At 34.3% G+C, this 12515-nt stretch overlaps 2 protein-coding genes across 6 annotated transcripts; one reads left to right on the forward strand and one right to left on the reverse strand.

The window, feature by feature from the left end:
- Positions 1–42: 42 nt before the first annotated feature.
- LOC7456334 (cyclin-T1-3) lies at positions 43–4721 on the reverse strand. Of its 5 annotated transcripts, none has more exons than XM_024605783.2 (9): positions 4573–4721; positions 4437–4488; positions 3735–3825; positions 3511–3665; positions 2936–3017; positions 2575–2709; positions 1974–2149; positions 1748–1899; positions 43–1509 (listed from the first exon to the last, which is right to left on the reverse strand). In XM_024605783.2, the coding sequence occupies exons 3-9, from the start codon at positions 3735–3737 to the stop codon at positions 404–406; spliced, it is 1809 nt and encodes a 602-aa protein (XP_024461551.2). In that variant the 5' UTR covers positions 3738–3825; positions 4437–4488; positions 4573–4721; the 3' UTR covers positions 43–403. The 5 variants fall into 5 exon arrangements, with proteins under 5 accessions (XP_024461551.2, XP_052310653.1, XP_002310097.3 ...); XM_052454693.1 differs by having other exon boundaries at positions 43–597; positions 628–1509; positions 3511–3825; XM_002310061.4 differs by having other exon boundaries at positions 3511–3825.
- Positions 4722–7220: 2499 nt separating this feature from the next.
- On the forward strand, positions 7221–10177 carry LOC7456333 (putative Peroxidase 48). Its single transcript, XM_024604839.2, has 4 exons — positions 7221–7693; positions 8451–8648; positions 9084–9249; positions 9344–10177. Exons 1-4 carry the CDS (start codon positions 7337–7339, stop codon positions 9826–9828), a joined length of 1206 nt encoding a protein of 401 aa, XP_024460607.1. The 5' UTR covers positions 7221–7336; the 3' UTR covers positions 9829–10177.
- The last annotated feature ends 2338 nt before the right edge of the window (positions 10178–12515 follow it).

Raw genomic sequence — 12515 nt, forward strand, 5'->3', positions numbered from 1 at the left:
AAACAGAGTCATCGTTGAATATGCAAATGAATTCCACCAAGCTTGCAATCTAAAACCATTATGATTACTAGATTATCATCATCATCGTTTCTGTACATGGATAACGATCCCAAGTATTCTACAAGAAGATCAAAGGAAAGCACAATTAAGAACATCCAAAAACCTCGCTTCCATTCTTATAAATTACGTGGAAGAGTTTAATCCAACCATCAACTATAAGATAGCTGCTAAAGGGCTTAGACCTCACTAGAATCATCCTTTCAGAACAGGATCCTCCAACAGCTGATATATTACTTCGACTTACTGCAAAGGAAATACAAAGCGACAGTGATCTCGTTTAAACAGTTACCAGCATCTGAGAGAGAGCTTGACACCAAGAAGTGCTCCAGCAAACATTAATACCTCAGGCATGATTTTCTGGGACATGTCTTTTATGATCTCTCTCCATATAACCAAGCCGGTTCATCCTGTTTCGATCATCTGTATAATCATGATGATTATAATGGTGAGACCCAGGCACATTATCATTCCGATGCTTCCCCTCAAACTTTCTGTCACGTGGGCTTGATGCCTTGTGTTTGCGGTTGATCAGCTTAGGTGAGGGAAAACCCTGGTCCATATCATCAGGAGCAGGCAGTTCCCCATCTTCAATGTTGTTCAGATCTGGCTTTTGAGATAACTGTCCCCTCATTCCATGATGTTTTTCGTCCCTTGCATCAATATTCTTTCCATGATGCGAGTTCTCATATTCTTCCCTGTCCAAGGGCTTGGACCAGCTTTGTCTTCTATCGTGCTTTTTTTTTTCACTTTCAGCAGCCAGTTCAATTCCATCTTCCAGTTCCCTCTCAATTAGATCATCGTCATCCAAGAAGTTTGTTTTTCGAGTCTTGTCACCTCGGGACCTCTTTCTTTTTTCCAAAGCTGCCTTCACTTTGTCTCTATCAATCTTTTTAATAGCATCTTGGGGTGATTGAGCAAACGTACCCTCTCTATGCTCCGCAATTCGACCAAAATGTTTATCTTTTGATTCTCCTGAATCTTTTATTTCACTTCTTGCAACATTCCTTTCTAGATCTTCATTTCCAAGCCCATCCAAGGCTCGTCTCGAGGTTTGACCTTCCCTCGTATTTCCCTGGGAAGGCAATGTCTCTATTTCATAGGGTAGATCATCTTTAGGTTCACCATCCATATTGTGGTCTGAGGCACTTCTCATCTCAGCACTTCCATGATAACTACCATGGTTTTGGCTGGTTCTTGGAGGACCAACATGATTATCTGCAAGAGGTTGCTCATGCACTGGTCTAGACATTGGATTTGAGTTTCCAAGTCTTGTACTAATACCTCCAGTCTGAGAATGATTATTAGGTGCCACATGTTCTTCATTGCTAGATGAAGCTTTTGATGTGGCCCGATGAGAAGCTCCACCTACAATGCTCCCTTCAGCTTCACTGTTAGCTGATGGGGGCACTTGGTTCTGTTCATACAGTTCCAGCATCTGATTGCTAACCTCTGCGAGAATTAATTCCACAATTAAAGATGAAACCCACCATATTCAAAAGTGCTATTGTAATAGTAAACACTGTCAAAGGATTATACTCAGCTCCCCCCCACACCCCCCCAGTCAGCTTCATTCCCCCAAGATGATGAATTGTGTGAGAGATTGTTCTCTCATGAACACGTGTGATTATTAATGAAAACAATATACTTTGTTAATATTAATGATATGATTGGAAGGAAAAACACCAACCCTCCAATTGGCGTGGGGTGACGTCAAACTCTTGCCACCAGACCTTCTCACCATCTGATGGGAGCTTTACTTTGAGGAACTTCGCAGCAAGGAAAATGGCACCTGCTGCAATGTGGTGTGGCTTAAATTGCAAGCAAAGAGATGTACGCAGTCTGCATGCGGCATCCCCAATCAAGATGAGACAATGAAGAAAGGTATGTACATTAAAATAAGCAATTTTCCATACCCATCATTCACAAAATTCCATGCAACTTGAGCAAGGGCATTCTGAGCAACCTTGAATTTCTTTATAGCATCAACAAGAGGTTTATATGGATGGAGCAAATTTAAATCAAAACCAACAGTTGCAAGTACAACCCTCTCTCCATGTAAAATTATTTCCTTCTGCTGTTCATATACCTCCTGCACGAGAGATGTGGATAGCGAGTTAGGAGAAAGAAAATGAATTGTGCAGGGAAACGAAAGGAATGTGAACAGAACAAAGGCAACATATATATACAGGACAGCTGAATATGATAGGGATATACAGACGCAAAAGCAAATATGCTGAACATTGAATATCAAAACAACCACAAACATGTTGTAGATTATAATCTGTATGGTCTAAGGGATTGACAACAAGACAATACAGTTTGGCATTTTGAGTTCAGACACAACATGCTTGGGCTTTAGATCAATTGTTGGGGTGAAGTGGATTGTGTAAATCATAGTCAAATCTTAAAAATCAGAAAAGGGGAGAAGTGGTGGTGGGGAATCCAAATCCCACTGCTGGGAGAAATAAACAAGTAACAGAAGAAGTGGAGAGCATCTTTGCACAAGCAAATTACCTTTTGCTTGATCCTCTGAACTGCTTCAGGATCCTTTTTATGGATAATTTCATAAGAAACGAGAATAACATCTTTCAGTGGACGGGGAGTCTCCTCCACCTTCCCCGCAAGAAACATACAAACTGTAGCGATAGTCTGTGAGACAATTTGAGCGAAATTAGACAAGATGGTCATTTAATGAAATCTAAACATCGGTTACAAATTCAGGGAGTGGGTACTACATAAGGAAAACACCAAAAAGAAGGAAGAGACAATTGCACTGGCTATTACCTCAGTTACATGTCATCCCGGATATGTATTAAATAATCATTTCCAACAAGGAGAAAAGGATTTGACATTTAATGAAGGAATGTTGACTCACCCTCCTATCATTCTTCGCATGGGATTGATGAAGAAAGAATCGGTGACAGAAAATTATTGCAGTAGCAATTGTTACCTGGGGCCTGCATTTCAAAAAATACATGATTTATCTCACACGTAATTACGAAGAATACTGTGCATTCAATGTGCAGTATAACAACAATATATCAAATCACCCGCTTAAAAATTTATGTAGTGTAAACAGAAGAACCATTACTCCTTTTAAAACTCTACCTTCTCTGTCTCGCCATCAAATAGTGTGCATTCTGGTTTGAATTCTTTGTTATACTTCATTCAAATACTCTATAAATTCAACATTGGTAATCCCCATATACTACTATCTAACAAAAAAATTAAGAGATAAAAGCATAAACACAGCATGTTCTCATCGCTGACCAACCAAAGGGAACAGGAAATTATCTTAACTTGTAAATATAGATTCCATTTTAATCCAATTTTTATATGAAAGGGACTACCCAAAAAACATTCATATAATACAAATTGAAAATTCAGAGACGTTAAACATTTAGTTTAAGCAAAATGAGATAGAGTACAACATAATGTGTCAAGACTCACACTTTAAGTCTCATGCCGAAATCTTGTAGAAACGTACAGTATGACTTGCGTAGATAAGCCTCTTTCTTTAAGTCAATGCCATCTTGTCTAGATGGAGAATTCTCTTCAATTTCCTTCCTAGAAAAGTACCAACAACCACCTTCTTCAAGTTTTTCCTGAGAATATCTATACAGTCCGCCATCATTCATTCCGGAATGAGATGAATCACTAGTCATTAAATTTACCATATGTGTCTGCCACCACCAAATGTTATGAACAGTCTATACAGGCCCTGTATGAACTGAAGAAATCAATGTGCCACTAGGCCATAAAACCCTGCAAACAGATTTGCCAATACACATCAAGATCAAAATAGGCTACGAAAGCATGCACTTTTAGTAAAAAGAAAAAAAGAACCATAAAATGAAAATCAGAATCTAGAAAAAAAAAAAAAAACTCAAAATTTAACTAATACTATAAACTATAAGCTTCAATTCCGACCTGAAAAATTTACAAACAATTTGTAATAATTGACAGTCAAATCCCTTCTAAGATTTACTAACTCTCCCATGCAATCAAATGGTCATCCATTCTATGGGATAAACTATAAGGCGAATTATAAATCCAGACCCATTATGATTATAAAGCTTTCTGGCAACATACAAAATGAACTGTTGGTAGGAAAATCGTAGCCAAGTACATAAATTTAACATACTCCAACAGAAAAATAAGCCAGATTCCCGATTAAGAACCAATTCAAAACCGAAAAATCTAAAAGATTTTTTTAAAAAGTGTTTTCTTTACAAGCCCAGAACATTAACACAAAAACAAAAACTCACCCGTACAATCTCTTCCTAATCTTTCACAAAAAGTAAGTTACTTTCCACCAAACCAAACAAAACCAAGATGCCATGTACAATTTCAAAGGAAAAGGTGAAGAATTATACCTTGTATAGTCACGAGAGCAGAACAAAAGACAAAGAAAACAAATGAGTTTCTCTGCAATTACCAAGAAAACAACATGAATAATAAACCAAAACATGTGAGTCTGTCAAAATAATAGTTGAAGGAGGAGGATATAACCTCGAAAAAGGGAGAGGAAGAAAGTGAGTGAAGAAAAGGGATGTTTGTGGAAAATTTTAGGGTTTATTAGCATGAGGAAAGAATGAGTGGGGGATAAAAGAATTTGCCATGCTATTTTACTAGGGACCGTTGTTTTATTTGAGTTTATTATTATTTTAATTATTATTTATTTTGATGGTCAGTAATCCCTCTTTGTATTTTTAACTTTTTAATAAGGTGCGATCCGTTGAGGTGTCATCCATGCTTTAAAATAAATGATTGTAACTATATAAAAATCTAACTATACTTTATTATTTCTTAATTTCGAGAGTATTTGATATTGTAGTAGGAATTGTTTTTTAAAATATTTTTTATAATATATTAAAATAATTTTTTATTTTAAAAAAATTATTTTTAACATCAATATAATTTAAAAATATTAATAAATTAATTTTAAATAAAAAATTCAAAATTAAAAAAAAAAACCATATTTTTATAGATCTCGTATAAGATGAACCACTCAAACCGTCATTCATCTTTAGTAATATCTATTAGTTGCATTTTTCATTATTCTTTATATATATTATAAAATTTTAAGTAATAGTATTGAATGTGATCACAGAAAAAAAATTTTATTTGAATTTAAAAATATAAAAATAAAATTTTATTGATATGGTAGATTCATTGACTATTAAAATAATATACACAAACGAACTTATCCATTCTTTTACTGTTATACATCACCTTCTTATGTGATAATATTCCACAAATTAACTATTTAGATGGTGGTCCAGTAGTAAGAGTTTGGAATCAAAATGTTTACTCTCTGTGGTCTCAGGTTCAAGCCCTGTGGTTGCTCATATGATGGCCACTGGAGGCTTACATGGTCGTTAATTTCAGGGCCAGTGAGATTAGTCGAGGTGCACGCAAGCTAGCCAGGACAGCCACGTTAAACTAAAAAAAAAATATTCCACAAATTATTCATAAATTCAGGTTAAACCTTATTGTTGGTTATTATAGCTGGTAACTGTATTGTTGTCGTGTGAGAAAAAAAAAAAAAAAGCAGCAGCCCGTCTCTACCATGTTACAATATTCGATAATAAAAAAGAATGCGTAAGCATTTCTAACGCATTTTTTAGCATAAAAAATTAATTTTAAATAAAAAAGTAAATGTATATATCTAATTAAATAAGTGAAAAATTATATGTGTAAATAAAAAAAAATTATGTATTGAATGCACAAAGATTTGAAAAATTATTAGATTTAATGAAAGAAATTTTACATTTTTCATGAGATTAGACTGTCTCAAAATCTAATTTCCATAAGTAGACCTACTTCATTAGTACCAGTGATGGTGAAGCAAGTGACTTGTTTTTAGAGAAATTATTTAGAGATTATAATAGAAATGAAATAATTTGGGTGTTTGGAAATGCAGGTTAATTCATGTTTTTAAATAATTTAATATTTTTTTATTAAAAAATAATTTTTTATATTTTAAATTGTTTTAATATCCTAATTTTAAAAATAATTTTTAAAAAATAAAAAAATATATTATTTTAATATATTTAAAAATAAAAAATATTTTAAAAACTAACCACAATTCTATTTCCTCCAAACAGGCCAGTAGATATACCTGGGCAGTGAGGAAAGACAATAATTGCGGCCATGATTTGATTCTGCTTCGGCCTACAACATCTTCTTCGTCTTCAACAACAGATGGGTGTTATGATAGGCTTCTTTTCAAATCTCTGCTTTCAAAAGCAGCCGCCGCCGCCGTGGTAAGAAAATAACAAGGTAAGGAACTGTTTTCTAGACTGCCTCATGAAGGGTTTCGTGCTGACCTTTATACACACACTGCGTTAATAAATGGATTTTTCAAGAAAGGGTTGCTTACTGAAGCACACAAGCTTTCAAGAAAAATGGAAGAGGACGGCTGTGCAAGCAACGAAGGCACCACCTTTAATGTCATCATCCAAGGATTTCTCCAACAAAAGAATCCATCAATGGCGAGGCAACTTGTCAAAGAAATGGGGTTTCTCGGCGAATGCAGCCACCAGAACCTTGTTGAGATTATAGGCAACTTGTCAAAGAAATGGGGTTTCTCGGCGAATGCAGCCACCAGAACCTTGTTGAGATTATAGGCAACTTGTCAAAGAAACGGGGTTTCTCGGCGAATACAACCACCAGAACCTTGCTGAAAAAATTAAATTTTTTTACGTTAATCTTCATAATTTATCCAAATTATTTTATAAGGTTGTTAATGTTTTATAATTCCGAGATTTAGATTTAATAAATTAATCCGTATTATATAATATATTGTAATTTTAATATTTTAAAAAAAATATTATTTAATATATAGCTATATCAATATATTTTTTTAAACATAATTAAATAGAAATTATATTATGAACTTATAATTAAAATTTGTTTTATTAAAAAACAATAATTAAATATTTTTTTACATTAAAAAAACAATCTACCACGCAGCAAACCACGAGCTAATAATGTAAGTGTTGTATTTTTTCATCAATTAGATATTTTTCATCGCAAGAGTAGTTCATACTTCATAGCAATAACTACCGCATTAAGCATCCAAATTACCAACAACCCCATGCCAACCTCATTGAAAATAATACTTGTTTGTAGGCTATTTCCGTCAATTCAAGAAACATAACTGCCTCACCTCCATTTCCCGCCCTCTCTCAGTACTTACAAACCCGCCCCTCTCTCTTTCTGCTTCTTCAAAGAAAAGAAAAATCAAGAACTTGATTGATTGAAGAGAGAAATGGCAAAGTTAATGAAGAGAAAGACAAAGACACTTATAGTTATCTTCATAATCTCTGTGATTCTTTCTTTAAAATTTCCATCTGAAATAGAGGAGGAGGAAAGGGCCAAAAGAGAGAAGCTGGAAAAAGAAGAGAAAACATTTTCTGTTTTTCTACAAAGAGAGAGTGCCACAAGTACTCGAGAACGTGTTGTTTCTTTAGCTGATGAGCTTCACGGTCTTGAATACGATTTTTATCGCCAGAATTGTCCACAAGCTGAGTCCATTGTTAGATCAACAATGGCAAGGATTTACATGCAGCAAAATGATATTTCTTTTGGTCTTTTAAGGCTTCTTTTCCATGATTGCTTCATCAAGGTATGCTATTTTCTTCTTCTTAATTCTTTTTTGTGGGTTTTCCTCAATTGGGTTTCCTTTTCTTTAAATGTTTGTGGCTTTTCTTTTCTCTAAATGTCGATGTGTGCAAGGGTTTTGCTCAATTGGGGTTTCTTTGTTGTAGTTCTTTGAGGGTTATTTCAAGTGGCCAGGTTTGTGGATTCTGTGTATTCTTTCCTTTCTTTGAGGGAGTTTGATCACTACACAGTTGTTCCCAAATGGGGAATTTGGTTTCTTGTTTGTTGATGATCGTAGGGTTCTTATGAATTTGGGATTTTGTTTTTGTGGTGTGCTTGTTTACACGCAAAGTGTGTCTGCCTCGTGTTTATTAGTTTTATGTTATTTTTCTGTTGCAGTAGGCTACTTGGCTCTTTAACTTTTCAGGTCTGTATAGGCCTTAAATTGCTTGTTTTATGAAATTTCTTCTCTTGTTATTGTGCATCCTTGCTTCAATTCTTGGCCTGGTATTCTCAGTTGTTTGGTTCTGTAAATTCTTTGTGGAGACACTTTTCGTGAGGAGCTATCATTGATTGATTGGGCACTCTTTAATTTCTTAGGCAGATAACCACAAATTTGATCTGGATGCTGAGTCTTGCTATTAACAATAAGAATTCTTGTCATTGCATGTATCTAGATATTAATTCAGATTTCTTTTCATTGTATGTATCTAGATATTGATTCATGGTAATGTTTTTTATATCGTTACTTATTACTGATCTTGTGGGATCACTACAATCAGGGTTGTGATGCTTCAGTCTTCTTGGATGATAGCAATGGGAATAAAAACCGTTCCATTGAGAGGCAGGCCGCTCCGAACAAGACCTTGAGAGGTATTAATGAGATTGACATGATCAAGGAGGAGCTTGACAATGCATGCCCAGGAGTAGTTTCATGTGCTGACAGCCTTGCACTTGCCACCAGAGATGCTGTTGTGCTGGTCTGTACTTCTATTGCTTTGTTTTCTTTACATGGACTTAGCACTCAGCAGCTTTAATCTTTTCTTCATTGAGTTCGATATTGAACTAAGCTTTAGTTTTCTTTAGGTTTCGGGTGTTTCTGTTTTGAAAAAAAAAAACGTAGGAAGAGCTTTCGTTAATGACAAGTATCTGAATCTGACTCCTTCTGAGTGAAAATTTCAGTTAATTAGACTACAAATTTTGCAGTCTATGATCTGAAATGTTTAACGGTGATGAAACAGCATTAGGACCTTGTTATTTTGATTGAAGTTTCATCACTTCCCTTCCTTCTGTTTGGTTATTGAAATTTCTGAAACAAAGGAACTGAATCAGTCCTAGTATGCCGCTGCTTTACTCTCATCCATATCTTCTTCACCATCAACGCTGATGGTGTTCGTTCTTGCCTGATCTTGCAGGCTGGTGGTCCATTTTATCCAGTTTTTACAGGCAGGAGAGACAGTACTCAATCCTACTTTGATGAAGCCATGGACGAGATTCCAAAGCCCAATGATAACATCACCCGAACACTTTTCCTCTTTTCCCGCAGAGGTTTTGATGAAAGAGAAACAGTCAATCTCTTAGGTACTTACTGTGCGTCTTTCTCTCTGTTCCCCTTTATGTCTTCCAAGAAATTATAGAATCAATCATGGACTGAATAAATTTCTTGATTCTATAGGTGCTCATAATGTGGGCAAAATCAGCTGTGACTTCATCCGGAATCGCCTCACTAACTTCTCTGGGACAGGACAACCAGATGCCTCTGTAGATCATGATTTCCTAAATGAATTGAGACTTGCTTGTCAGGATAGCAACAGCACCAATCATGATGGAACTGTAGCTTCTATGACATCAAGGGAGATGAGGAACTCTAGTTCGGCAATGATTTTCCAAGGATCATCCGCTTCTATACCATCCGGAGCACGTTTTGATAACCACTACTATCAGAATTTGTTGGGGGGTAGAGGACTTCTATTTGCTGATCAACAATTGATGGCTGATGAGAATACTGCAAGATTTGTGGCAGTTTATGCTTCAGATGATGGAACAACCTTTAGAAGGGACTTTTCCAGGTCCATGGTGAAGATGTCAAACCTTGGTGTCTTGACTGGAACTCTAGGTCAGGTCCGAAACAAATGCTCCTTTCCCACCAGCCAATCTTGAATGACAGAGTCCAGCAACAGTCAACTCTTGTGACGAACGGTAAGATCAGTTCTTTTTCCTTCAAAAGACTACCAAAGAGTTTGAGAAGTAATAATCACCAGGTTGAAGAGAAGGAATCTCATCGCGATTATTAAATAACTTCGCTTTCAGTATCTACAGATCCCAGTCTCTTGTGCACCTGGAACATTCTAAGATTCATTAATTTTAGGGTTCTAGTGAGCTGTTGTTGGTTGTGATAATCAGCCAATAATTGCATTTGCAAATCCGGATTCAGAACTCTTGGTGTAGTGTCTGCAGAATATTCTCACAAAAAGGGCAACACAAATCCCATCACCTTTAATTTTCTCAATGGGGTTTTTCTTGTTCTGTGTGTTTTTACACGTGCGAAAGTTCTCTTTTAGAAGCCGAGAGAAGATTGGGCTTCCAAAATGATCAACTCCCTTGAGATTAGGATATTTCAGTAAGTACATGCAACCAACTTTAATCTTCATTTTAGAAAATTTCATAAAACTTTTATCACTTAGCTTTTGACTTTTTGAAAATATATTAGTAGTTGTTGTTCTTCTTTCTTTAGTAGTTCCTATACTTGTCATGATGGTCCTTGTATTATTTATAATGGTATTCAAGCTCTCATCGTTATATGTGTAGGATGAAATTCCTTATATTTGAATACAAGGAAATCATTTTACGTAATAATTATTTTTTAGAAGTTCTTAAAAATTTAGAAATGTCATATTATTTGCTGATTATATCAAATTTGGTCCTCAAACTTTTGATTGATATATATATTTTGTTTTAAATATTTATTTTTCAATTTCATCTCTTAAAATTTAGTTTTTATATTAACTTTGGTCTTCATTTTTATAATTGTTATTTTCTTTTTCTTTATCATTTTTTATTGAAATTTTTTATCTATCAAATTTGATCCTCATTCTTTTGATTGTTACTTATTTTATTTGAAATAATTTATAAAATGTTAATTATTATTATTTTAATTTCTTCATCTTTCATTTTTTTTTATTTTTTAGATTTGATCTCTATTATTTTGATTATTATTTATTTATTTAAGATAATTTATGAAATTATATTTTTTTTTCAATTTCATTCTCATTCAACTTTTTAATTTGTAAGATTTGTTCCTCGTTATTTTAATAAACTTGAGAAAAATAAAACATTAATAAGTTATTTTACAGCTCATTTTCCATGACATAACCAAACACTAGAAAGCTTTCATAATGATCGCCTATGTCTGATCCAATTTTTAATGGTCGTGCATCATCACCTTTCACCTCCACTTAGGATGCAATTTCTGATCTAATTCCTAAAGAAACTAGACATGGCACTATAATAGCCTGACCCAACCTCCCTTATATTGTCTGCTTTGGGCCTTACTGTCCTCATAATTTTGTTCTTGGTTACGCGAGCCCATCTCTGAGCCTGACGCTCCAAAACACATACAACAGGTCAACGACCAGCACTACTCATAAAGTCCTGGCTCTGAACACTCACTTCCGATGTGGGATATCACAGGCACTCTTAAGTCTACTCATACAAATATATGGTTATGGCTTCTCCTCATCGTTTCCTACCTTCTACTCATCAGTAATCCCGTGCAAATTTCTGCACACACTGTCGCTTTACAAATGATCTTGTTTAGAATCATCACACTCTTTCATGCAATCATTTTCATGAGCTTTGACACATCATGCTTCGCTATCTAAAATCCTCTCATTCTAGTTGCAGATATCGTCATGGGCCTAGGCATGCTATTGAGAATTGTCCTGTGAAGCCGCCTTGTCCTCGTAAAAAATTAATTTTACATCTAAAAAAAAAAATATGTCCAAAAATAATTTTTTGCCAAATTTTTATATGGTGAAAATTACTTCATAAAAAAATCTTTCAACAAATGCTTCGACATTATTTTTCAAATTCTTTAAATGAAAAGTATAAATTTGATCAAATAATTTCTTCTATTTTGATCATAATAAAAATTTCTTGTCTATTTTCAACTAAGTGGTGATTACTAGTTTTTACCTACAAATACTACTTGTTCACTTCATGTGAAAATATTCTAGATACTTGCAAACTCTTTAATCTAAAAAGCTTTTATTTATCTTATAATCCTTTTAAAACCTTAAACTTTATTTGCATCAATTCTCTCTTTGATATTCTTGAGCAATATATTTTTATAAAGATTTGAGTTTAATCTATTGTAATCTTCTTTTTATTGTGAGGTGTTAAAAATCCTCGTGAGAGATAATCTATTGTGAAAGTGTAAGTGACATTTAAACCACTTGGAAAAATATTTGGTTGTGAGCTATTGAAAGGTTAAAATCTTGATCCTTTAAAAATATTGAGATTGAAAGGTTTCTAATCTTGGACCTTAAAAAGATTAGTGTATCGATAAGGTCTCACCTTAGAAGAAGATAGTGTGTTACTAGTGAATACTTGAATGGTGGTTCAAGTAGTGTAATAGGCGGTTGTCTGAACCACTATAAATTTGGTGTGTCTCTCTCAATCTCTATTTTATTTACTTTGTGCACTTTCATAATGAATCTTTGTTTCAACTACTTGAAGTGTTAAAGGATCAAAATTTTAACTTATCAAAATTTCAATTTAGCACCTAATTCACATTTCTCTAAGTGCTTTTAAGCCTTTCAGTTAGTAATGGAGCAAGGAATCCTTGT

This window comes from Populus trichocarpa, chromosome 7 (genome assembly GCF_000002775.5).
Source record: "Populus trichocarpa isolate Nisqually-1 chromosome 7, P.trichocarpa_v4.1, whole genome shotgun sequence".
Classification (NCBI taxonomy): Eukaryota; Viridiplantae; Streptophyta; class Magnoliopsida; order Malpighiales; family Salicaceae; genus Populus; species Populus trichocarpa.

Coding starts and splice junctions, on each gene's coding strand:
- LOC7456334 (XM_002310061.4), bottom strand. CDS start 3,737: ATGGTAAATTTAATGACTAGTGATTCATCTCATTCCGGAATGAATGAT. Junction 1,900..1,973: donor TGGAATTTTGTGAATGATGG/GTATGGAAAATT, acceptor TGCCGCATGCAG/ACTGCGTACATCTCTTTGCT. Junction 1,510..1,747: donor CACCCCACGCCAATTGGAGG/GTTGGTGTTTTT, acceptor TAATTCTCGCAG/AGGTTAGCAATCAGATGCTG.
- LOC7456333 (XM_024604839.2), top strand. CDS start 7,337: ATGGCAAAGTTAATGAAGAGAAAGACAAAGACACTTATAGTTATCTTC. Junction 7,694..8,450: donor TCCATGATTGCTTCATCAAG/GTATGCTATTTT, acceptor CACTACAATCAG/GGTTGTGATGCTTCAGTCTT. Junction 9,250..9,343: donor AGAAACAGTCAATCTCTTAG/GTACTTACTGTG, acceptor TTGATTCTATAG/GTGCTCATAATGTGGGCAAA.